Source organism: Mustelus asterias, chromosome 27 (assembly GCF_964213995.1).
Source record: "Mustelus asterias chromosome 27, sMusAst1.hap1.1, whole genome shotgun sequence".
Lineage (NCBI taxonomy): Eukaryota > Metazoa > Chordata > Chondrichthyes > Carcharhiniformes > Triakidae > Mustelus > Mustelus asterias.
In genome coordinates, this window is record NC_135827.1 from 31,823,093 (window position 1) to 31,850,120 (window position 27,028).

Here is a 27,028-nt window from a genome sequence, read left to right on the forward strand (position 1 = left end):
CGTTCAAGTCACACACCATCCTTACTTGGAATTATATTGCTGTTCCATCAGTTCCTGGAGCTCACTACTCCTCCCCCACTCAGCACCTTCCATAGCACTATGGATATACTTATACCACATGACTAAAGTGGTTCAAGAAGACGCTACCTTCCCGATGGTAATTAGGGATGGATAAAAGATGATGCCATTGGCACCGTGAATGAATAAAGAACACGAGGCTCAATTTCCAGTATGATATTTTCTAATACCTAATTTATAAAAGCTTGAGGTGAACTACTGCATAATATGGTTCAGAAAGGTTTGTGGGTCAGGACAGTGAAAGATAAAAAGACAAAAGATTTGCATTTAAACAGCATTAGTATCCACATGGTGTCCTAAAATATTTGCAGCAATGAACTACTTCTAAATTGCACACACTGTTTGGAGCCAACGCGACAGAAAAACAGTTGAATGATGAGCTATTCAACTGTTGATATATTTTAAGGAAAAATGTTAGTTTGGACATCATGAATAGTGCATCTGATCTTTTACACCCAACTAGTAGAGACAGCCTGTGTTCAAATTCCAAATGCAAAGGCAATTATCTCCAGCAGCGGAGCATTCCCACTATATTTCACTGGAACATCAGTCTTGCTGTTGGAGTGGAGCAGAAACCCACAACCTCCTTACTCAATGATGCAGGTGTTACCAACTGAGTCAAGCTAACCAGTATTAATTTACATCGAGTCTGTGCTTCTGTTTTACCTTTCCTTTCTATCTTGTATTGTACAAACCATCAACATTGAAGACTGAGGCAGGAGTACTTGTCTTGAAATTAATATCAACAGCTTCAATTATGGAATAAATAAGAAAATGATACATGACTTTACCCTAAAATAGGTAAAAGTTTATCATCTTACTGTCAAAAAGATGACAAAATTTTGTCAGCCACAGTAATAGTATTCTTTATTGGAACTTCATGTAATTATATAATGATAAATGAGCTACTGTACTTCAGTGACAGTGTACCTTCTAAGGATAGTGAATAATTTCCTTCTGCATTCTTAAGACAGTATAATTGCATTAGAGTGGGCTGGGTTGGATTTCTAATGCAGATATTAAAACGTAAACTATATGAAATGTCAAAAGATACTGAATAAAAATTAAGAAAATTATAACATTTAAAACTACTTAGGACACGATTTAGTAACTTCAAAATAATTTAATAGGGAAGTTTTGCCCAGTCTTGATCAGGTACTGATCAGCATTAATAAGCCATAGCTTATAACGCTTTGAACTTCTGTTGTTTTGAGGGACAGATGTAGGCAGAGAGAGAAGATGCCATCCCTTACTAATCTGTACAGGTTGCTATGCCACTACTTTGAATCATCATCATCACTCACCCATCAATATAATCATTCTTATCTCTCCTCATTATGAAACAAACACATAATAACTGTTCAAAAAATGATAATAATTCTAAATGTTCACTGGAGTACTCTGACAGACTCGCCTGACAGCAGGGAGTGAGTCACTGCACAAACCTTGGCTGCAAAATCTTGAAGTGCTTTTAAAGTTAGAGTACTTAGAATAGTTAAAGTGGTCAACAGTCATTCATTTCAATTAAATTTTATAAAAGAAGCTAGCTAGTTGATGCAGTTTATGTTGCTGCTTGTTCATTTTTAATATGTTTTATTGCAGTTTTTTGCTTATAATGTGTTTATGTACGCTCATGGTGTTAAGCATTTTGGAGTGGTAGGTTCAATATTTGTGCTGCAATCAGTGAGTGGGTTGAATCTGATTAGGGATGCTTCTGCACTATAACTTGACCGTGGGTGCAAAACAGAAACTACTTTGCCCAGTGCCAATGTTGTACTTTCTTAAGTTGCACTGTCCTTCATTTCAGCCTCTGTCAACCCCCCTTCATTTGAGACTCTCCATTCTTCTTCATTTTAGACCCGCTCTTTTCCTTTACTTCAATGTCTCTTGCTGGTGTGACGTTAAACCCTGGCCCACCTACCACCCAGGTGGGCATAAAAGATCTTATGATTATTTTCAAAAGTGCAAGTGAGTGCTCCAATATTTATCATTCCAAGTCCAATATTTATCATTCAATCTGCATAGCTGAAATAGATTCTGTTCATTGTTACTTGTGTAAGCTTGCTGTGCATAAATTGGCTGCCATGGTTCTCTGCACAATAATATTGACTATACTTAAAAAGTACTTAATTGCCTGTGAAGCACTCTGAAATGTCTTAAGGGTTGGATTATTATACATGTCTAATGCAGAAATGAGAATGCGAACTATCTGAAATGTCAAAATTCTAAAATAAAAATTAAGAAATAATGTCAACGTTTAAAGGGTTTTCGGAAATGATTTAGTAACTTCAAAAATAATTTAATAGGGAAGTTTTGGCCAATTTTGATCAGTAACAGATCAGCATTAATAAGACGTAGCTTCTAACGTTGCAAGATATGAGTCTTTATTTCTTTCCTTTTCTCAGCCTCCCTACGGTCCTCTTGTTTTATTTTCTCCTTTCCTTCCTTATGTTTCTGTTTTTATTCTTACTGTCTTTGCCTCTGTCATTATGAGCAGTGAGGGGCAACAGCATTGGAGCTTGAGTTAGTGACTCACTTGAGAGCAACATAAAACAGGTGATCAAGGGCTGATTAGAAGCAACAGCATCACAAGTAGAATTTCAGGAGTAACTTAAGAGGCTTTACTTCACACCTCTTTCGCAGGCTGCTTGTGCTGTGCTTATATTGTAAGGATGGCACAAAGGTGAGGTTATAAGATTGTATTGGGGCTGTGTTTCTAATTTAGGATAATATGAAAGGGGTGATGTGACTTGTTCTGAGGACTGCCAAACAACTGGACTGGGTGCCCTGACTGTTAAAGGGAGTTCCGGGGTGCTTTGCTGGGAAGAAGGTGCAAGGTTTTCATGCTTGGTTTAATGGCAGCAGTATCTGTGTTTACAGTGGTTAGATTGCTAGTCCTCCAAGTCCCTGGAAGGTGTTGAGAATGTTAGGTTGTAAATAGTTATGCTTTAAACTGTCCATTTACTTCCAAGGTAAAAGAGAACTGCAATCTGTATTGCAATTTTTGTGCTTTGCTTTTAAATTATCATTCAGCGTCAAACAGTGAATTTGATGTCCGCATTTGTTATTGTACAAAAAAAAGTAAAGAGCCATTTTTAATAAAACTATTGGCCAGTTTACACAGTGAATGTACTCTTGCAAATTGACTGCCAAAATTCTTACTGCATGTGTGTATAAGTTTTTGCGTATCTGATTAGTTACTTTTATAAGACTTTGAAATCTTCTACCTTGTGAACATCAGACAAGATCCCAAACTCTGGAGTCTTGGCACATGTTGTTTAGCATGGATTGAGATCATGCAGATCAACGTTCAGCTGACATGATTGTGGCATTTCTTGAGGATGCGTAATGGCAGGCTGTGTATGATTGTCTTCTACTGTGAACTGAAAGAAGATAATGAAGGGCAGTTCAAAAAAAATATCGGGACATATTACCAAGGCACCATGATTGGATTCTATTGCTATTGGGTGCTATTCCACCACGTTCCTATGTAACGCGGTGGAATAGCACTGATCAAGACTGATGCTGCTTTGACAGCTGTCACATTGAAGCTCCACTAGAGTAAATGAGAAACAAAAGTGTCAACAAAACATAGAAAATAGAAGGAGTCGGCCATTCAGCCCTTCGAGCCTGCTCCGCCATTCATTTTGATCATAGTTGATCATCAAAATCAATATCCTGATCCCTTTGGTCCCAAGAGCTGTACCTAATTTCTTCTTGCAATCGCTCAAAGTTTTGGCCTCAACTACTTTCTGTGGTAGTGAATTCCACAGGCAATCTAAAAGCTTCTCAGTAATAAGCTCTCAGTCAGTCGAAAGCACGTTGGAGCATCCTGGTCATAGAATTGCAGCCTGTTCACACCTTGTTTGATCTTGCATATTAATGAATGCTTTGACCAAGCATGATCTGATTACGTTTAACTATTTGCATCTTTGTTGCTCTATAGAGTAGGTACCTCACTACATCTTGTAGTCAAGATTGATTCTAGTGGGTTCTGCTCTGTTTTGAAGATTTTGAGATTTCTAGCTCCTTTGACGAATCTTTCTGTACAGGTTATATATAAATTTATTACATAATACAAATATCTCCATTATTCATTTATTCAATATTCATTAGTCTCTGTTGTAATACTTCAGTTGTATTTTTTTAGAAGTTTTTACTAATTTTTTGTGGTAATTTTTATTCTTCTGATGTGATCATGAATGTTGTTGTCCAATATTTCACTAAATCAGACTGGAACATCTTTCTGAAATTGTCAAAACTGGGGTACAATCTACAGCTTTCCAAAATAAAATGCTATACGAGTAATGAAAATTGCTGAGTAATTAAAGCAGCTTTCAAACTTCTTCTAAACCAAAAATCCATGGGGGTGATTCTCCCAAAGAATTCTGTCAAATTCACATGAAAGCTGGAGTATATCATGCTGTTTTCTTTTCAACGGGTGCTTAAAAATGAATCTCCTACACTCTGTGCATTGCAGAGTGCACTACCATGAATCACTCAAAAGCAGTGAACTATTGTTCTGGAGAAACCGGCAGCATAGCACTGAGCGAGCCACTGCGCATGCGCTGATCTGTCAGCTCTGAGCTCCGCGGCCCCCGCAATGCCGACCCTCTCACCCCCCCTCCCCCGCACTCTGATGATCAGCCCTGATCACTGGCCTCCCTCCCTCCCCACCGATCCCACAGATCACCCCCAGAGACCCCATCCTCTTGGCACTGCCTGATGGTCAGTGGGCAGTGCCGAGGTGCCCACTGGGCATTGGCACTTTGCCCCTTGGGTAGTGCCAGGGGGCCCAGGCTGGCACTGCCAAGGTTCTAATGCCCGGGGGCACTCCTCCACAGCCTGACTCTCTGAGGGGCCTTGATTGCCGCCCCCCCCTTCACTCCAGTGGGGTCGGGCTGCCAGCTCCCCATTCGTGGGGAGCTACTGTAAACCCTGCTGGAGTGAAATATTCCCAGCAGGAGGAAGAGGCTAGTGAGCCTGAGGACTTCAGTCCCGGGCCCGCTAATTATATTTAAATTATATTAAAATCAGTGTCTGCATATATATGCAGCTCCGTGCCAATTTCCAGCACGGAGCTGATGGCGCTGGAAATCCTGCGCTGGGAGACGTGCTGAGGGCCTGACACCCAGCGCAGATCGGCCGCCGCTCGAGTCTCCCAGCTAAAAAAGCAGTGCAGTGGAATGGGCGAATTGCCCCCTTTAATATTGAATGTCTCTTCATTCATTTTTTAACCTGACCTGTGTTAAAAGAAGTTGATCAGCTCTGGCGAAGAGTCAGCCAGACTCAAAACTCTGTTCTCTCTCCATAGATGCTGTCAGACCTGCTGAGATTTTCCAGCATTTTCTGCTTTTGTTTCAGATTCCAGCATCCGCAGTGATTTATTTTGATCAAGGCTTTCTTTAGTTCAACTTAGTTCCTGGTCCTTCCTTTATGATTTCTTTTAAAATATGTTTCCAATCTAGATTTTGAAGCATTCAGTTTTTTTCTTGGAAGAATTGACATGTTATCCTTGTATTTGGAAGTGGATTTTTCTTTTTTCGAAAGACCTTTTTTATACAAAACTGCCAGTACCATCTTCATTGTTTCCACATGACATCACCTTAGCAACAGTGAGTTTGTTTCTAGCCCTGTTGTATCTCGTGATTTAAGGTAGCATCTGATGGCAGGTCAGACAAGTTTATTGAGCACACTCCATTCTCTCAGAACTGTTAATCAAGCTTCAGATTTTTTTCTTTGTTCCGAGCATGTGTACACCTTGATGTGGAAATTTGAGCTCCCTTCAGTAGGTGAAACCAATCCAATTATAAATTAAAATGCATGTTTAATGCTTTGATTTCCAACTTGTTAAACTGACAGTCACTGTGTTTACCAAGCCTCCTCCTCCTTCCGAACACACATGATGCAAAACATGTCAACATTCATTGTCAATTATGTGACATCAGAGTGGAATTAATATAAGATCTTTCTACCCTCTTCCCTGCTGCCATCAGACTTTTGAATGGATCTACCTTATATTAAGTTGATCTTTCTCTACACCCTAGCTATGACTGTAACACTACATTATGTACCTTCTCCTTTCCTTCTCCCCTATGTGCTCTATGAATGGTATGCTTTGTCTGTGAAGCGTGCAAGAAACAATACTTTTCACTGTATCCAAATACATGTGACAATAATAAATCAAATTCCCAAACACACAAGTTTGGCAAACTTGCCACTTTGGAATGAAAGTATAATAACAAAAAATTCCTTTAAATTGTCAACTACAATTTGTAAAATTTACCATGTGAAATAGGTTTGTACACTTCAAATAGTATTGATGGTTTCAAAATGACCCTAATAATAATATTTTTATCAAAATGTAAATGATTTTACCGTAGATACAGCAAACCAATTTAACCTTTGGCACTGCTTTCATTACATTATCGCAGAATATAAGCATAGATTTTTTGTATATAAAAATATCCTGTAATTCTTCTTTGAAAATAAATTTTTATGGTAGGCCTTGATAGTAAACTCTGAAGTTACTCGAATGGATTGAGCCATTTAATTGTTTATACTCATGCGGATTCCTTTGCTCCTGTTTGCTTTGTCCTTGTTATGGTGTGGGGCAGTCTGAACATGTTCAGTGTGAATTTATTGTTGTGATTGATATGGTTAAATAAGAAGTATGATGGTAGCATGTTTGGTTATTCTGCAAGAAATTAATACAAGGATTAGCACATATATAATGGGCAAAATAGCGTACTCTATTCTGTAATGTGATATGGAACTGATGAATAAAAGCTGCAAAAATGATTGGTTTCCTGCATATTAAAACAAAAATAAATTCGAATGTTCTGTCCTTTCTGAAAACTGGTTTTAGGTTGTACAGATATTTTGGATATTTCTGGAAAAAAAACACATTTTGAGAGAAATGGTTAATGAGTGTAGTTGAGCACCCTTGTTTTAGGAAATATAACCTGGAAGTAGGTCAGCCTAGAAATATAAATATTGAATGTGAAAGATAATTTTGTTTGTGTTTTTCTGTAGAATTATAACCAGTGATTTAAGCAGTTAGTTAATAGATATTTAGACTACACATTTTATGTTGTAATATATTGAAAGTTGTGCCTATAGGCCATGAGTTTCCGGGCCTGTTGGCCATGGACGCAAATCTTGCTATGGCCGTTAACTCTCGCAAGAGATTGTGAACCTGATTACCATCAATTTGCATGTATTTAAATATTTCTAAAAGGCATAACGCCGTAGCTTCTGGGGGGTGTCAGATGTTCCGGCAGGAACCACTACTACTTTCCAGCAGTTGACATGACCACTCTAGGGGCACGGAAGCCAGTGTAACCCCTCGGTGGTCAGGAAGATGACAATGGGGGTGGAGGTGGGAATTGGCTGCGATGGTGGATTTGGGGGGTGGTGGAAGGTAGTAGAGAGAGAGAAAGAGGCAATGAGAGAGAGATTGCCAGCCATGGAGAGGGGGGTGATTACAGGCGATGCTTCTCCATCCCACTCTAAATTTGACCTCTCTGCTTTTGTTTTCCGACAATGAAGTCCAGTGGAAGCACGAGGAACAATAACCTATCTTTTGGTTGGACATTGTTTTCACCTTCTGCTTCCATATTTTGGGAGAGCAGTTCTTGGCAATGATTTTGTTATTGCCATTTAATCTCCTCTAAAGCCACCTTTTGCTTACCCCTTTCTCTCTTTCCTTTTTCCCTGCATTTTACTTGTCAAAATTTCAACCAGCTCTAAGCTTTTATGAAGAATTTATTGACCTGAAACGTTAGCCTTGTTTTTCTCCCTGCCTAAACTGCCAAGCATTTCCGGCACTTTCTGGTTATTCTGCTTTACCAATTTGCCCTAATCCTTTTGTAATCTGCTTCATTTTCTCTTGTTGGTGAAAGTGACAGATCTGTTGGTACCAGCTTTGAGATGCCTATACCCATAAAATTGTGAAAGTGTCTGTGACTTGACCAGACACATGTGGCCAGAGGAAAAACTGGTCAGATGAGTGTGCTGGCTGAGGACAATGGAGAAAATTATTGAAGATTTGGCTACACTAAACCAATAATGTTATAACCAGCTGCAGCTTTTGATGTATTAAAGATGTATTAAAAATACTTGTTGGATCATCTGTAAAAATTAGCATAGAATCTTTTAAGTTTTCTAATTTTCAGATTTTTCTGCCTTTCAGGTTGCTATTAAGATAGTCGATAAAACACAACTCGAGGAAGAAAACCTGAAGAAGATCTTCAGAGAAGTTCAAATCATGAAAATGCTCCGGCACCCCCATATTATTAGGTTGTACCAGGTGAGAGGCTTATACCTTTTATAAGGATTGATTTTCACTTCCTGTTTTCCATTAGTAGAGCAGAATATCAGGCACATTATTTCTCTGATTTTATGGAGGTGTTCCTCCTTGTAAAGGAAATTAATGACATTGCTTGTTGAAGTAGTACTTAACGTTATAGCTGAAGTACCACCATTAAGAATCCTTTTACACAAGAAAAATGCTGGGAGTTCTGCTAAAAGGTCACTGAAACGCTCACTCTGTCACTCTCCCCACAGATGCTTCCTGACCCATGAATATTTCTCAAATTTTCTGTTTGAAATAATAACAATGGCCCTTTATTTCTTTGATTGTAAAAGAACTTTAGTATATGCCATTTCTTACAAGTCTTCCTTTTCGTACCATTTTAGTAACCAGAACAGTTTATGCATCGTAGTTTTGATGGAACAGATTCTACTATAGTTTTAGTAAAATCCAAGGAATAACCTGTAATGCTGTTTGAAGTTGGACAATTTTTGTATTTTTGTTACCTTGTGACTAAAACGTTATATTCCAGTCAGATGAAGAAAATTAAACTAATTTCCTTCAAATCCTTAACCTGACATAGAATCCATGGAATCTCTGCAATGCAGAAGGAGGCCATTCAGCCCTTCGAGTCTGTACCACATAAGACAGTCACCCAAGACTGGAATTGAATCCGGGTCCCTGGTGATGTGAGGCCTCAGTGCTAACCACTGTGCCACTGTGCCGCCAATTTAAAAAAAACTTTCCTGTCATATTGATCATAAAAATGGCTGTTAGCGATAACAAGAAAACCAGTGAATAATTCCCAAACAGGAAAGAGTATTCGTACCATTTTAGTAACCAGAACAGTTTATGCATTATGCAGTTTATGGAACAAATTCTACTATAGGTTTAGTAAAATCCAAGGAATAACACCTGGAATGCTATTTGAGGTGAGACAGTTTTTTTGTATTTTTGCTACCTTGTGACTAAAACGTCATGTTCCAGTCAGATGAAGAAAATTAAACTAATTTCCTTCAAATCCTTAACCTGAGTGCTGCAGGATGGTGTTCAGGTGACTGTCACCTTTTCAAGTCTAATTTTCTGAACAGTTTTAACTATGAATACATAACTGCCTTATAACTTGTTCTCAAGAGAGTTTTAATTTCCATGAACTGCATATAAGAAAACAGACAGTAATTTATGTGACAGAAAGAGTTCTGGTACACTTTTAAATATTGGCTGTCTAATAATACCCTCAAACTCAAATATTGTACTGTGCCATGGTAAGATTTTTATTGTTCTTTCAGTCATGCTTGAAGCTTCATAATTGCCTGGTGCCTGTAATATTTCCGCCTTTTGCATTTCTGAAAGAACACTGAATATAGTGTCACCTGTGAAGTTTTATTTATTATGTCTTTTGACTAAAATAATAATAGGGATCATTTGAAAGTATGCCACTTGTCATAGTGTTTTTTTTACTATTTCCTATGAATTGGTGACTAGGGGATTGTAGAATGAGAACACTTGTCTGCTGATGTTCCAAACCACAGGCAATGGTCTGTGCACCAGATGTCAGATTTTGTAAGCTGTGTCAGTCGCTTGCAAAAAGGTTGAGTTGCAACGTTTTGTATGAAATCACCATTAAAGTGAATTCTGCCATTATTTGCAGACTGTTATCTTCAGTTCCTACCTTATCCGTTCTTGATCTTCAGTGTTTGTTTTAAAAATTCAAGGCACAGGGCATATAATAAAATGAACATTGGCTGAAGTTTTTTGACTAGGGCTTATTAATTAGTGTCACAAGTAGGCTTACACTAACACTGCAATGAAGTTACTGTGAAAATCCCCTAGTCGCCACACTCTGGCGCCTATTCGGGTACACTAAGGGAGAATTTTTAGTGTGGCCAATGCACCTAACCAGCCAGGAATTGAACCCGTTCACTATTGCTGTGAGGCAGCAGTGCTAACCACTATGCCACCCATTGCCTTTAGATTGAAGTAGATGTAAATTAATACATTTTGTAGTGTTTGGCATCTACTTCATTATATAACAGAAAAATGCTTCTCTTTTACTTAATGTTCCCTGTGGACATGAGAAAGGAAAAAAAAGAGCAAATTGATAGGTTAAAGAAGGAAAAAAAGAGAACAGAGTATAAAAGATGGCGCAGGCATATAGTTTGGCTGATATATTGAAAGAAAAACAGACAAAAAGTGATACTGACACACAATATAGAGCAAAGCATAAGCTGCAATCCGTGCACAGAGGAGAAGGCATATAGAAGTGAGGAAACAGGCATATTTACCGGATGAGAGAGGCAAGGGTGAGGTTCAAACAAAGATGGATATATAAAGACATCAATATAAATTTATCTCAGCCAGGAATAAGGAGAAAAGTTGAAGACAGAAAGGAAAAAGTGAAACATGCACAATTTGTGAGTGGTAGATAATGAGAAGTGAGGAGAGAACCAAGTTTTTATTTGCTTTTTGTCTGTGAACATAAGAAATCAATTTGTTGATTTTATTGATGTGATATCTGGAGGTAAAAGCTTTCTTAGGGTATCTGCCAGCTGCGGATCAATTGGTAAACCTCTTGCCTCTGAATCAGAAAGTTGAAAGTTTAAACCCCACTCTGGGACAAAAATCAAGGCTGACATCCCGGTGCAGTATTGTGGGAATACCACACTGCTGGAGGTGTTGTCATTTGGATGCAACATTCAACCACGTCAGCCCTCTCAGCTGGATGTAAAGATTCCATGGCACTATTTCAAAGCAGAGTAAGGAAGGTATGCCCGGGTGATTGTCGATATTTATCTCTCCATCACTATCACTAAAAGAGATGAACTGGTTATTATCACATTGCTGTTTGTGGAAGTTTGTTGTGCAAAATGGCGCTCATGCGTTACAACAGTAACTACACATTAGAAGTATTTCATTAGCTGTAAAGTAGGCTGGAACATCCTTTGGTCATGGAAGGTGCAATATAAAGTCAAGTCTTTCTTTTCTCTCTCTTCATTTTCTTTTCTTTTTTTCCTTAAACCATCGAATCATAGCATAGTACAGCACAGAAGGAGGCTATTCTGCTCATAGAGTCATAGACGTTTACAGCATGGAAACAGGCCCTTCGGCCCAACTTGTCCATGCCGCGCTTTTTTTAAAACCCCTAAGCTAATCCCAATTGCTCGCATTTGGCCCATATCCCTCTATACCCATCTTATCCATCTAACTATCTAAATGCTTTTTAAAAGACAAAATTGTACCTGCCTCTACTACTACCTCTGGCAGCTTGTTCCAGACACTCACCACCCTCTGTGAAAAAATTGCCTCTCTGGCCACTTTTGTATCTCTCCCCTCTCACCTTAAACCTATGCCCTCTAGTTTTAGACTCCCCTACCTTTGGGAAAAGATATTGACTATGTAGCTGATCTAAGCCCCTCATTATTTTATAGATCTCTATAAGATCACCCCTCAGCCTCCTATGCTCTATAGGAAAAATGTCCCAGTCTATCCAGCCTCTCCTTATAACTCAAACCATCAAGTCCCGGTAGCATCGTAGTAAATCTTTTCTGCACTCTTTCTAGTTTAATAATATCCTTTCTATAATAGGGTGACCAGAATTGCACACAGTATTCCAAGTGTGGCCTTACCAATGTCTTGTACAATTTCAACAAGACATCCCAACTCCTGTATTCAATGTTCTGACCGATGAAACTAAGCATGCCAAATGCCTTCTTTGCCACTCTGTCCACCTGTGACTCCACTTTCAAGGAGCGGTGAACCTGTACCCCTAGATCTCTCTGTTCTGTAACTCTCCCCAACGCCCTACCATTAATTGAGTAAGTCCTGCCCTGGTTCAGTCTACCAAAATGCATCACCTCGCATTTGTCTAAATTAAACTCCATCTGCCATTCATCAGCCCACTGGCCCAATTGATCAAGATCCCGTTGCAATCGGAGATAACTTCACTGTCCACGATGCCACCAATCTTGGTGTCATCTGCAAACTTACTAACCATGCCTCCTATATTATCATCCAAATCATTAATATAAATGACAAATAACAGTGGACCCAGCACTGATCCCTGAGGCACACCACTGGTTACAGGCCTCCAGTTTGAAAAACAACTCTCTATAACCACCCTCTGGCTTCTGTGAAGAAGCTAATTTTGTATCCAGTTAGATACCTCACCCTGGATCCCATGAGATTTAACCTTATGCAACAACCTACCATGCGGTACCTTGTCAAAGGCCTTGCTAAAGTTCATGTAGACAACATCAACTGCACTGCCCTCATCTACCTTCTTGGTTACCCCTTCAAAAAACTCAATCAAATTTTTGAGACATGATTTTCCACTCTCAAAGCCATGCTGACTGTATCTAATCAGTCCTTGCATCTCTAAATGCCTGTAGATCCTGTCTCTCAAAATACCTTCCAACAACTTACCCGCCATAGATGTGAGGCTCACTGGCCTGTAGTTCCCAGGCTTTTCCCTGCAGCCCTTTTTAATCAAGGGCACAACATTTGCCACTCTCCAATCTTCAGGCACCTCACCCGTGACTATCTATGATTCAAATATCTCTGCTAGGGGACCTGCAATTTCCTCCCTAGCCTCCCACAATGTCCTGGGATACACTTCATCAGGTCCCGGGGATTTATCTACCTTGATGCGCTTTAAGACTTCCAGCACCACCTTCTCCGTAATATATACACTCCTCAAGACATCATTATTTATTTCCCCAAGTTCCCTAACATCCATGCTTTTCTCAATAATAAATACTGATGAGAAACATTCATTTAGGATCTCACCCATCTCTTGTGGATCCGCACACAGATGAGTTTGTTGATCTGTAAGAGGTCCTACTCTCTCCTTTGTTACTCTTATGCCCTTTATGTATTTGTAGAAGCTCTTTGGATTCTCCCTTGCCTTATCTGCCAAAACAATCTCGTGTTCCCTTTTTGCCCTCCTGATTTCTCTCTTAACTCTACTCCTGCACCCCCTATACTCTTCAAGGGATTCACTTGATCCCAGCTGCCTATGCATGTCATGTGCCATCATGCTTGCACTGGCTCTAAGACAATCCAGTTAGTTCCATTCCCTTGCTCTTTCCACATATTCTTCTGATTTATTTTTCATTCAAATATTTCTCCAATTCCGTTTGAGTATTATATGTTTAATGACCATGATTAGCCAATATTTTCAAAACTTGGCATTAAGTTTGGTATATTAGAATATTTCCCTTATCTGATACTATGTCCTTGTGCTACAGGTTATGGAGACAGAAAGGATGATTTATTTGGTGACGGAGTATGCAAGTGGTGGGGAGATATTTGGTGAGTAATATCTTTGTTTGAGATGAATGTTAGCGATGTAGGGCTTTAAAACATCCATCAAAGTTGTTGTTATGCTATGTTGGAGTTTTAGCAATCAGACATACTGAATCACTATATTTAAACATACAAACCTACCCTTGTATTTTGAAAACCCGTTTGTTAATTTTAGTCTGCAGCTGCAACAGATTATTTTTCTACTAAACTATATCACAGCTTTACTTAAAAGGAGGTAAAAGTTATTTGGTCCTTATTATCACAATACAGGTATTTATAAGTCAATGTTTATTTTCTGGTTTTTCAATGTTGCACTGACACTGTTTCAAATCATCAGGCTTTCTATTCCCAGACTCTTGCTTGGGTTTAGAATGCAAGCAATGCAACAATTTAAAATGGGGGGAGGTACCCTTCCTGTATACTTGCATGGTATGCTGTCCCCTTTTATAGAAATCCAACTAACAGTGGTTACGCCGTTCCTTTCCATCTGTTTCATTAATGTTTCATTGGTATCTCCTTGTATTGATCTGCTAATTCCTACCTTAGAAAATGCCTCCTATATGTTACGGCATTTACTTAATTACTTTCATTGTATGCCATGGGCAAGATACATACATCTACGTGAAATTTGTAGAGCTATCTGTCCCTTCTAAGAAAAAAAATTAAGCTAGTCATCTTTGCTTCCCCTAATTTTGCTGGAAAAGAATCATTTATATGATCATCTTCAGTTCTTTGCCACACAATATAACAGAGAAAAAACATTTTGTAGTTGTACCAAACCTGTTTTATTTATGACCTGCATGGCTGATCTATCCTGTAATGAAGCCTGACTGGTGTCTTATGGCAGAAGTGTAAGTTGGGACTACAAGTCATTCATTGCCTTCTACTATACCATGGGAAGAAATACCAGAGATTGAAACACTAGCCCTTCATCCTTTAGCAGAATATATTAACATTGAATTCGGTACGAAGTAATCAGAGTATGTACAACTTGAAAAACTGAAGGAAAAACCTATATTGAGGTCTTGGGTTTTGACCATCCTACACCATGGGCACTTATACGTTGGAATTTTTAATTTGAGTAATTGCACCTGTGAAACTCATTCCCCAGTACTGATATAAGCAAATATTCTGTGTTGCTGGGAGCTATTGGCTCTAAGTGACAATGCTGCAAATGAATATTAGGAGTACAATCAGTGAAGATTTCCACTAGGGGCATTGTACAAGTTCTTGGATTCGAGGATAATATATTTGCTTTTGAAAATGTACAGTTTCTCTGAGAAGTACTCAATCTAAAGCCAGATCTCATGTCTGGAAAAAAAATATTTAAATGCTCCTGAGGATTTACCTATCCACCTAAGAACAAAGAACAATACAGCACAGGAACAGGCCCTTTGGCCCTCCAAGCCTGTGCCGCTCATGTGCCCAACTAGACCATTCGTTTGTATCCCTCTATTCCCAGTCTGTTCATGTGATTATCTAGATAAATCTTAAACGATCCCAGCGTGTCCGCCTCAATCACCTTGCTTGGGAGTGCATTCCAGGCCCCCACCACCCTCTGTGTAAAATACGCCCCCCTGACATCTGTGTTGAACCTTGTCCCCCTCACCTTGAACCTGTGACCCCTTGTGTTCGTCACTTCCGACCTGGGAAAAAGCTTCCCACTGTTCACCCTATCTATGCCCTTCATAATTTTATACACCTCTATTAGGTCGCCCCCTCATGCTCCGTCTTTCCAGGGAGAACATCCCCAGTTTACCCAATCTCTCCTTATAGCTAAGACCCTCCATACCAGGCAACATCCTGGTAAACCTTTTCTGTACTCTCTCCAAAGCCTCCACGTCCTTCTGGTTGTGTGGCGACCAGAACTGGACGCAGTATTCCAAATGTGGCCTAACCAACGTTCTATACAGCCGCAACATCATATGCCAACTTTTATATTCTATGCCCCGTCCAATAAAGGCAAGCATGCCATATGCCTTCTTCACCACCCTCTCCACCTGTGCTGCCACTTTTAAGGATCTGTGGACTTGTACACCCAGGTCCCTCTGTGTGTCTATACTCCTGATGGTTCTGCCATTTATTGTATAGCTCCCCCTTACATTAAATCTACCGAAATGCATCACTTCGCATTTATCTGGATTAAATTCCATCTGCCATTTCTCCGCCCAATGTTCCAGCCTATCTATAACCTGCTGTATTCTCTTACAATGTTCATCACTATCCGCAACTCCAGCAATCTTTGTGTCGTCCGCAAACTTACTGATCACACCAGCTACATCTTCCTCCAAATCATTTATATATATCACAAACAGCAGAGGTCCCAGTACAGAGCCCTGTGGAACTCCACTAGTCACAGACCTTCAACCGGAAAAAGACCCCTCCACTGCTACCCTCTGTCTTCTATGGCTAAGCCAGTTCTCCACCCATCTAGCTAGCTCACCTTTTATCCCGTGAGATTTAACCTTTTGCACCAGCCTGCCATGAGGGACCTTGTCAAAAGCTTTACTAAAATCCATATAGACGACATCCACGGCCCTTCCCTCGTCAATCGTTTTTGTCACCTCTTCAAAAAATTCAACCGAATTTGTGAGGCATGACCTCCCTCGTACAAAACCATGCTGTCTATCGCTAATGAGATTATTCAGTTCTAAAGGCGCATATATCCTATCTCTAAGAATCTTCTCCAACAATTTCCCTACCACGGATGTCAAGCTCACCGGCCTATAATTACCCGGGTTATCCTTGCTACCCTTCTTAAATAACGGGATCACATTTGCTATCCTCCAATCCTCTGGGACCTCACTTGTGTCCAGTGAAGAGACAAAGATTTCTGTTAGAGGCCCAGCAATTTCATCTCTTGCCTCCCTGAGGAGTCTAGGATAGATGCCATCCGGCCCTGGGGATTTGTCTGTCTTAATGTTTCCTAAAAAACCTAACACTTCCTCCTTTGTAATTGAGATTTTTTCTAACTGGTCAACACATCTCTCTGAGACACTACCAGTCAACATGTCCCTCTCCTTTGTGAATACTGATGCAAGTTTCTTCAGTAACCTAGGATAACCATTCTCCTTTCTGTTAAGGAGACAGGCACAGTGGTGTTGTGACTGGGCTAGTAATTCAGAGACCCAGGCTAATTATCTGGGGTCCTGGGTTTGAATCCCACCATAACAGACAGTGAAACTTGAATTCAATAAAAATCTGGAATTAAGAGTCTAATGATGACCAGGAAACCATTGCCGATTTTTGTAAAAGCCCATCTTGTTCACTAACTTTAGGGAAGGAAATCTGCCATCCTTACCTGGTCTGGCCTACATGTGAGTCTAGATCCATAGCAATGTGGTTGACTCTTAAATGCCCTTGGGGATGGACAATGAATGCTTGCCCAGCCAGCAGCGCGCTCCTTCATATTCGGAGGTGTAAACATTAAAGACAAATTGGAGTATGTTGCCAAAGGGATGATTCTATTTGTCTTGGTTTGAAGTGAACGCATCAGTTTCCAATTCTTGTATGTAATGACTTTGCTACTTTGCTTAAGAAGCGGAAGAAATTGCTTCTGAGAAATTAGTCTTGCAAATCATATTTGCAGCTACGTAATTTAATTCCAAGGCATTTTCACACATCCAATGCATTTCTGAGTCTTCAGATTTATTGATGAGCAAGACGGGTGCCTTGCTTTTAGTCAGGATCAGTACGGTTTACCATTTGTAAATTGTTTGTTGTTGTAAGAAGTTTGCATTTTATCCCATCTTCGTGCAAAACACCTGCATTGTTTAAAAAGATAATTCAAAATTATTTCAGCAAGGTTAGCAGTAGTGAATTTTCTAGATTTTGGTCCTACCTAATTCTGCTTTCTTCCAAGTCATATAAGTTTCATCACTTGGTAATAAATGACAATATTTGCATTTGTAGTGCAAAGTTAATTTACTGTTGTAGTAACACACCTTCAAAAGAATGGCATTGCCTTTGCCCATCATCATGTCAATGGTCAAACAACAGGATTTTCTGCTATCTCTCTTTCTCTCTCTCTCTCTCTCCCTCTGAACTATTCCTCTGGTGGGTTCAGGGTGGTGTGTGTGGGAGTGAGTTAAAATAGCATGGTTACAGTGGGGGCAGACAGGCTTTGGACAGGAAGTCTGCCCAAACCCCAAGTAAGGGCGTTGGGGAAAGTTACAGAACAAAGAGATCTAGGAGTACATGTTCAAAGCTCCTTGAAAGTGGAGTCACAGGTGGACAGAGTGGTGAAGAAGGCATTCAGTATGTTTGGTTTCATTGGTCAGAATATTGAATACAGGAGTTGGGACATCTTGTTGAAGTTGTACAAGACAGTGGTAAGGCCACACTTGGAATACTGTGTACAGTTCTGGTCACCCTATTATAGAAAGGATATTATTAAATAGAAAGAGTGCAGAAAAGATTTACGAGGATGCTACCGGGACTTGATGGTTTGAGTTATAAGGAGAGGCTGGATAGACTGGGACTTTTTTCTCTGGAGCATAGGAGGCTGAGGGGTGATCTTATAGAGGTCTATAAAATAATGAGGGGCTTAGATCAGCTACATAGCCAATATCTTTTCCCAAAGGTAGGGGAGTTTAAAACTAGAGGGCATTACGTTTAAGGGGAGAGATACAAAAGTGTCCAGAGGGGCAATTTTTTACACAGAGGATGGTGAGTGTCTGGAACAAGCTACCAGAGGTAGTAGTAGAGGCGGGTACAATTTTGTCTTTTAAAAAGCGTTTAGACAGTTACATGGATAAGATGGGTAATGAGGGATATGGGCCAAATGCAGGCAATTGGGATTAGCTTAGGGGTTTAAAAAAAAGGGTGGCATGGACGAGTTGGGCCGAAGGGCCTGTTTCCATGCTGTAAACCTCTATGACTTTATGACTCTAAGGCAACCCCCGGACCTACCCTCTGACTGGGAGATCAGTGCCTTGTGACCCCTATAGAGTAGCCCCTACCCTGTCCTTCCCAGGACCCCGGTATTTACCATCATTGTGATTCCCAGGACTTTGGACGAAATTCTCTCATGGCCCTACCAGCAGGTTCGATGGTAAGGGCTGTAGGAGAATTTGGCGGGAGTGCAGAAATCGTGAATTTCCGCTGCGTATTCTGCTGGTCTCACTGGAGGAGCGGGAAACCTGCTGCAGGTGGGCATGATCTGCATTCCATCAATAGCTTGCACATCAAGGCCTGATCAGAATCTTCCACCCACCGTTGATTCTGTGCAACGCCAATGGGAAAACACACCAGTGCAAAACATGTCTGGAATGATGTGACATGCACATGTTAGGACTCAGCTGAACAATGCCTGGGTTTGCGTCCTAAGTTCCAAATGGATGTTGCCAGCAACCCTGGACCCTGGGACACCACAGCAGTGGGTGAGGGGCATAACTAGAGGTGGACCTTCCAGATTCAGCAGCATTGAGGGGGTCCATCTTCCAGCATCAGAACATTCCTGGAGATGCATCTTCAATTTCAGGAGGTCCAACCTCTTCAATAATGAACCAGTGATGTCGGGCATCTTTTCAATATGGCCCCTGGATACCATGGCAGACAACACACCATCAGGCTTGGCTCATTGTTGAATATGGTGCAAAACACCCAGTTGCATAATTAATGAGGCTGGGGCTGCAAGATATGGCGTGTGTTAGGGGCTGTTATGATGGTTTTCTTGTTGTATTTAAAACTATCGTTCCCCTCAAGTAGCCAAACAAAGTAACAGAGTGGTTTCAAGATGATCTTTACTATCGCCAGCTACACGACCCTGAATGTCCATTCAGGGCATTGAGTGAAAAATCAGAAATACAAAGATAATTAAAGACACAGTTTTGATTACAAGTAATTAGCATATTACCAATAACAGAATAGGAGTTATTTCTATCCAATCATAGTTATGGTTACATTATGCAGACGTAAGGGTATAATGTCCAATTAAAACTTTTGCATGTTATATCGTCAAGAAATGATAGCTATATCTCTGACCAGTGGTATCTGAACCTCCCTTTCCATTGTTCCTTGTTCTAATGGGCAGACATGAACTGCAGCTGCACGTCATTTGGTTAGATAGTCCTTGGGCTTTATCTGGGCTTACTTTACTCAAAATCTGTCATTTGCACATGGCTTTCCCTGTGTTTCTGAGGTTCAGCTGGCAGCTTACGTGATTTTTAAACTTGTGTGATTTTTAACCCTTTCACCATGGGTCCCACTGGCTTTCACAGCAGTGCCACTGGACTTGGTCCCAGATGGGAGAATTCCACCCTCAGCCTCAGGCACGGTGCTGCAGTATCTCTTCCGACAACTGCAGCACCCCACCGATTGGCCTATGGCTCTCCAAGGTGGGACTTCCTTCCAAGTGAGGAAAGAAGTCCTCCCGCCTTCTGCCAATCAATGCTTAATAGAGAGTGAAATAGCAGCAGGCCCGTTGGAGCCAGCGCGGACACATTGCCTGCTGACTCCTTGGAAGAAGGACACCGAGCGCTTGCCATCCTGAAAGTTCAGTTTGTGTACCAGTGATCTGTCCAAAATATATTACCCCAACTGTAGTATCTGGATTCCTGTTGAGTTTCCAGAGTTTTCTCTAAACTGGGGCTTGATTCCTCACAATCCAGAATTATTTCGTTTTTGGAGAAAGTATACCAACCACAATTTTTTCTGTTCTTGGGTGGAAAATATAAATGGAGTACCATGGGACATAGGAACGTAGGAATTAGGAGCAGAAGTAGGCAAACTCAGCCCTTCGAGCCTGCTCTGCCATTCAGTCAGATCATGGCTGATCTCTCCCTGTCTCAAATCCCCCTTCCCACCTGTTCCCCATATCCCTCTTTCCCTTCTTAGAAATATATCCATCTCCCTCTTGAAACCATTCAGTGATCCAGACTCCACCGCTCTATGGGGCAGTGAGTTCCACACGTTCATCACCCTTGCGAGAAGTAGTTCCTCCTCATCTCAGTTTTAAATCTACCACCTCGCAACCCATACCTGTGACCTCTTGTTTTGGATTGCCTCATAAGAGGAAACATTTACTTTATCAATCCCTTTTGGTATTTTATATACCTCGATTAGATCCCCTCGCATCCTTCTAAACTCCAGTGAGAACAAGCCCAAACTGTTTAATCTCTTCTCGTACATCAACCCCTTCATCCCTGGAATCAATCTGGTGAACCTCCTCTGAACTGTCTCCAATGCCACCACTTCCTTCCTCGAATAGGGAGACCAAAACTGGACACACTACTCCAGATGTGGTCTCACCAACACCCTATACAATTGCAACAACACTTCTCTACTTTTATATTCCAATCCTTTTGCAGTAAATGTCAACATCCCATTTGCCTTTCTTATTGTGTGCTGCACCTGCATCCTGACTTTCTGCGATTCATGAACATAGACGCTCAGATCCCTCTGCCCGGATTTTGAATCTGCTTTCCATTTTTGATAATTTGCCTTTCTATTTTTCCTGCCAAAATGGATAACCTCACACTTATCCACATTAAACTCCATCTGTCAAATTTTGGCCCATTTTGCTAGCCTATCTATCTATATATGTTCACCTCTACTGTGCATAATCCCAATTGCCAGTTTTATAATCAACTTCTTTGTAGTTCATTAATTCGTCTCTGCACAATCCAGGATGTGTGGCAAGGTGCTCCTCCAAACGTGTTGCGTAAAACTCATCAGAGTCTTCTGAGAATTCTTCTTCGAAGAAGTCTCACATAGCCCAAGTCTGTGATAACATGGAGATTATTTTGAAATAGAATTTTTTTTTTTCTAACTGGAAAATGTTATCATGAATAAACCATGTTACTTAGAGTTGTCCTTAATTATTATTGTTCTCATTATGAACAAGATGTTAACAAACCTCTTATGCAATATAAACTGTCCCTCATATTTGGCATTGTGCCCTTTGGCAGGGATTCTCAATTGTCTGAAAGGAGCAGAAGTGGCATTGCAGTAACCATTCTAACGTTTTATTCTGCAACCAAGCCACAAGACTGAATCTTTGATGAATGTGCTATCCTAATTTTGCATATGTAGATTTTTTTTAAACTGTTTGCGTCCTGGAGTTTAGCCTAAGTTAGGAGAGAACAGAAATTGATCACATGGGATAGTCAGCACGGATTCGTGAAGGGCAAGTCGTGCTTCACAAATTTGATTGAATTTTTTGAGGAGGTAACTAGGTGTGTTGATGAAGGTAGGGCGGTTGATGTCATATACATGGATTTTAGTAAGGCGTTTGATAAGGTCCCCCATGGTCGGCTTATGATGAAAGTAAGGAGGTGTGGGATAGAGGGAAAGTTGGCCGATTGGATAGGTAACTGGCTGTCTGATCGAAGACAGAGGGTGGTGGTGGATGGAAAATTTTCGGACTGGAGGCAGGTTGCTAGCGGAGTGCCGTAGGGATCGGTGCTTGGTCCTCTGCTCTTTGTGATTTTTATTAATGACTTAGAGGAGGGGGCTGAAGGGTGGATCAGTAAATTTGCTGATGACATCAAGATTGGTGGAGTAGTGGATGAGGTGGAGGGGTGTTGTAGGCTGCAAAGAGACATAGATAGGATGCAAAGCTGGGCTGAAAAATGGCAAATGGAGTTTAACCCTGATAAATGTGAGGTGATTCATTTTGGTAGGACAAATTTAAATGTGGATTACAGGGTCAAAGGTAGGGTTCTGAAGACTGTGGAGGAACAGAGAGATCTTGGGGTCCATATCCACAGATCTCTAAAGGTTGCCACTCAAGTGGATAGAGCTGTGAAGAAGGCCTATATTGTGTTAGCTTTTATTAACAGTGGGTTGGAGTTTAAGAGCCGTGGGGTTATGCTGCAACTGTACGGGACCTTGGTGAGACCACATTTGAAATATTGTGTGCAGTTCTGGTCACCTGACTATAAGAAGGATGTGGAAGCGCTGGAAAGAGTGCAGAGGAGATTTACCAGGATGCTGCCTGGTTTGGAGGGTAGGTCTTATGAGGAAAGGTTGAGGGAGCTAGGGCTGTTCTCTCTGGAGCGGAGGAGGCTGAGGGGAGACTTAATAGAGGTTTATAAAATGATGAAGGGGATAGATAGAGTGAACGTTCAAAGACTATTTCCTCGGGTGGATGGAGCTATTACATGGGGGCATAACTATAGGGTTCGTGGTGGGAGATACAGGAAGGATATCAGAGGTAGGTTCTTTACGCAGAGAGTGGTTGGGGTGTGGAATGGACTGCCTGCAGTGATAGTGGAGTCAGACACTTTAGGAACATTTAAGCGGTTATTGGATAGGCACATGGAGCACACCAGGATGATAGGGAGTGGGATAGCTTGATCTTGGTTTCAGATAAAGCTCGGCACAACATCGTGGGGCCGAAGGGCCTGTTCTGTGCTGTACTGTTCTATGTTCTATGTTGTTGACCTAATTCATTGTAGTTCCCTGGCTTTCTTGGGTTGGTTGTTTCAGCAGGAGTGTTCTCTGCTAAGCATATATCAGATCTTTTAAGAGAATCCAATATCTTTGTGCTGGTGGGCTTTAGTTTGAAAAGGTATGATTCACTCCTTTGCAAGCCTAGCAGCAAAGTGTTGATCCATTATATTTCTCTTCAATTTATACTGCCAACTGAAAGTAGTTTTAAAAAGATATACGCTGGAATTCTACTGCCCCATCTGCTACAGAAATTGGAGCGGGCGAAGGGTGGACAATGGGAAGGTCCGTTGACCTCGGGCAGGATTTTCCGGTCTCGGGTTGAGTGAGGCTGTAAAATCCCACCCAGATTTTCCTTACATTCAAGATCGGAAGTATTTTAAAACTGCTTTTAATTAGTAAAGCTGCATCCAGTATCTAATAGTTGATTGTGTGTGTGTGTGTGCGCGTGTCCAACCTCATGAGCAAAGTTCAGGTTAGTTATGGTCAGAATAGCACGCAGGATTATATATTGTATGGTTAAATTAACTAGTCATTGACCTCATCACTGATTGTGAGAATTCGTTGGGTGTAAAGTTACTACCAGTACTCTATACACAATTGTGTGTGAAGGACTTTGACAGGCTGGAAACAGCGTGGTGCTGTATAAATGTAACTTATTTTATTCCATTATTATAAATGAAATAATTAATTGCAAATTAAGTAATTGATGAAAGTTAGCCATATTTCACTTATAAATGGGACTAAGTTGATGCTCCTGATTATGTCAGTTTGAAATGTTATTATATTGTTATTGGTAAGTAATAAACAAATTATTTTAACACTATTTTTCATTGAAAAGTTGAGTTTCCTTTCATTTCTTAATCCAAATATTATAATTTACAATGTGAGGATGGGCAATAAATGCTGACCAGCCAGCGAAGCCCACGTCCCACAAATGAATTTTTAAAAAGAATTGAAACATCTATTTGCAAAAAAGCAGTTTAGATACAAAGTGAATCAGCAGAATAGCTTTGTGGTGGAATAGTTAGCTTGAAGCATGAAATGCTGCTGTTACTATATTTTGCCTTTGTGATTTTCATTAATGAAATAAAGCCATCAAAACTAACAAAATATTCTAATTAATTTGTCACATGCTGTCATAGTTGTCTCTCGACATTAATGACAAGCTATTTGATTGCAATCCACCAAATCTGCAGTGGATCTTTGATCATCTGTGACTGGTGCAAGATATTGGTGTTACATTTACCAGTTTACTGTCCTTTTCGGCATGTTCTGATTTATTTTGAGAGCTGAAAGATTATCAGTGGATGTGAGTTTTGCACAATTTCATTATTCTTAGTGTGTGAATCCCACATGGTGTTCTGGACTATTGCCTCACATGGCAAACCCTTGCATTGGTTAAATACTAGGGGTGGCAGGATGAGGCCCATAAGTGACCATTAAATGGCTTCTTAAGGACCTCAGTTGACCTCTGGGTGGAAAGGCTGTGACACCCTTCTGCCCTAAGCTTGATTATGGGAGGTGGGAAGATATCTGGGTCCCGCCTGCACTATCCGCCTGATCAAACATTTCCCCCTATCTCTGAACTCCTGTCCAGAGAGGGATGATTGGTTATTAAATTCCAGCCACCGTTTGATTCAAAGATTAGTTGTTAACTAGTGTTAGGGGAGAATAGTTTATTGAACTATTTGTATCTGTTCGCGATGCCCTTTGTTAGCCTAAGTGATTTTTTTTTTGCATTGTGTGTTACCTCTTGTTATGAAATATATTCAGGTAAATCATCTGGACTTGGATATTACTTTTAGAAAAAGAGTTTACTATATTGGAGATTTAGTAGCAGGTTCAGTTAATTTTAAAATTTACAAGAAATTAGGGTGATCACCCATCCAGTTTCAACTAAAGTTATTTTTGGCTAGCTGCCTGGTAAGCATATTTGAACATTAATGATGAAAACCTGGGTTTGAATAACAGAGACATGTTAAAGGTGTGTGTGCTCGTGTACACCCATATGTGTACGTGCGCGTGTGCATGCGTACTACTGGCTCTTTTAAATCATGTTGCAAATGATCTGATTGGCAGTCATTCTCCCTCAATCCAATTTTGATGATGGAAGGTGAAGTCCTTCCCAGCTATCTTTCTCTTTGCTTGTCATTTTCTAGTTTGATAATTAACTCCCCTCAATTCCTTACTCTGTGGAACCTCTGCTCCTCTGCTTGCTAAAACACACAGGTTGTTTATTTAATTAAAAATGTGCAGGAAAATTTGATTTATTATTGTCACATGTATTAGCATACAGTGAAAAGTATTGTTTCTTGCACACCGTTCATAGAGAAGGAAACGAGAGAGTGCAAAATGTAATGTTACAGTCATAGCTAGGGTGTAGAAAAAGATCAACTTAATGCAAGGTAAGTCCATTCAAAAGTCTGACGGTAGCAGGGAAGAAGCTGTTTTTGAGCCGGTTGGTACGTGACCTCAGACTTTTGTATCTTTTTCCCGACGGAAGAAGGTGGAAGAGAGAATGTCCGAGGTGTGTGAGGTTCTTAATTATGCTGGCTGCTTTGCCGAGGCAGCGGGAAGTGTAGACAGAGTCAATGGATGGGAGGCTGGTTTCGTGATGGATTGGGCTACATTCACAATCTTTTGTAGTTTTTTGTGGACTTGGTCAGAGCAGGAGCCCTACCAAGCTGTGATACAACCAGAAAGAATGCACTCGTAAAAGTTGGTGAGTAGCTGACATGCCAGATTTCCTTAGTCTTCTGAGAAAGTAGAGGCGTTGGTGGTTTTTCTTAACTATAGTGTCTGCATAGGGGGACCAGGACAGGTTGTTGGTGATCTGGACACCTAAAAACGTGAAGCTCTCGACCCTTTCTACTTTGCCCTCGTTGATGTAGACAGGGGCATGTACTGCTCTGCGCTTCCTGAAGTCAATGACAATCTCCTTCGTTTTGTTGACGTTTGGGAGAGAAATTATTGCTCCCGCACCACTTCACCAGATTCTCTATCTCATTCCTGTACTCTGTCTCGTCATTGTTTGTGAACCGACCCACTACGGTGGTATCGTCAGCAAACTTGAAAATCGAGTTGGAGGGGAATTTGGCCACACAGTCATAGGTGTATAAGGAGTATAGTAGGGGGCACTGGTATTTAGGATGATCGTGGAGAAGGTGCTGTTGGCTATCCTTACTGATTGTGGTCTGTGGGTTCGGAAGTTCGGGATCAGGTCGCAGAGGCTTAGGCCACAGAGTTTCGAGATGAGTTTTGTAGGAATAATGGTGTTGAGGCTGTGAAATTAACTCCCCTCAATTTCTTACTCTGTGGAACCTCTGCTCCTCTGCCTGCTAAAACACACAGGTTGTTTATTTAATTAAAAAATGTGCAAGAAAATTTGATTTGATTTGTTATTGTCACATGTATTAGTATACAGTGAAAAGTATTGTTTCTTGCACGCTATAAAGACAGAGCATACCGTTCATAGAGAAGGAAAGGAGAGAGTGCAGAATGTAGTGTTACAGTCATAGCCAGGGTGCAGAGAAAGATCAACTTAATGCGAGGTAGGTCCATTCAAAAGTCTGCGGCAGCAGGGAAGAAGCTGTTCTTGAGCCAGTTGGTACGTGATTTCAGACTTTTGTATCTTTTTCCCGACGGAGGAAGGTGCGAGAGAGAAAGTTAATTTGAAGGGTAGTTAAGGCATCGGAATAAAGTTTACGTTCTCATTGCAAATATCCAGAAATATCATCTCTTCTTGGTATAACTGGAAGCTTCTAACAATAAGTCACCAACGTAAACCACAAATTCTGTTTCCCTCATTGGAGGTGGTATTTCCAGTGTTGTTTTGGATTTCTAGCATCAGTAATATTTTGCCTTTGTAGAAGTTGCTTTAATTTATTTGCCTTTTTGTAATTTTCCCTTCTAATTAATTTTAAGCTTGAGCAGTGA

At 40.6% G+C, this 27,028-nt stretch overlaps 2 protein-coding genes across 6 annotated transcripts in view; one reads left to right on the forward strand and one right to left on the reverse strand.

The window, feature by feature from the left end:
- The window catches only part of LOC144479936 (transgelin-like), a 533,241-nt gene that overhangs the window by 470,174 nt on the left and 36,039 nt on the right, over positions 1–27,028 (reverse strand). The gene's annotated exons all lie outside the window — the stretch shown is intronic.
- Positions 1–27,028, forward strand: part of sik3 (SIK family kinase 3) — a 280,186-nt gene that overhangs the window by 129,508 nt on the left and 123,650 nt on the right. For 4 of the 5 annotated variants that reach the window (XM_078198960.1, XM_078198962.1, XM_078198961.1 and 1 more), the window contains exons 2-3: positions 8,273–8,389; positions 13,639–13,702. In XM_078198960.1, the coding sequence (XP_078055086.1) occupies positions 8,273–8,389; positions 13,639–13,702 (181 nt within the window). Of the gene's footprint in view, positions 1–2,027; positions 2,047–8,272; positions 8,390–13,638; positions 13,703–27,028 lie in introns of those variants that run through there. The other variant, XM_078198964.1, reaches the window with a different exon arrangement.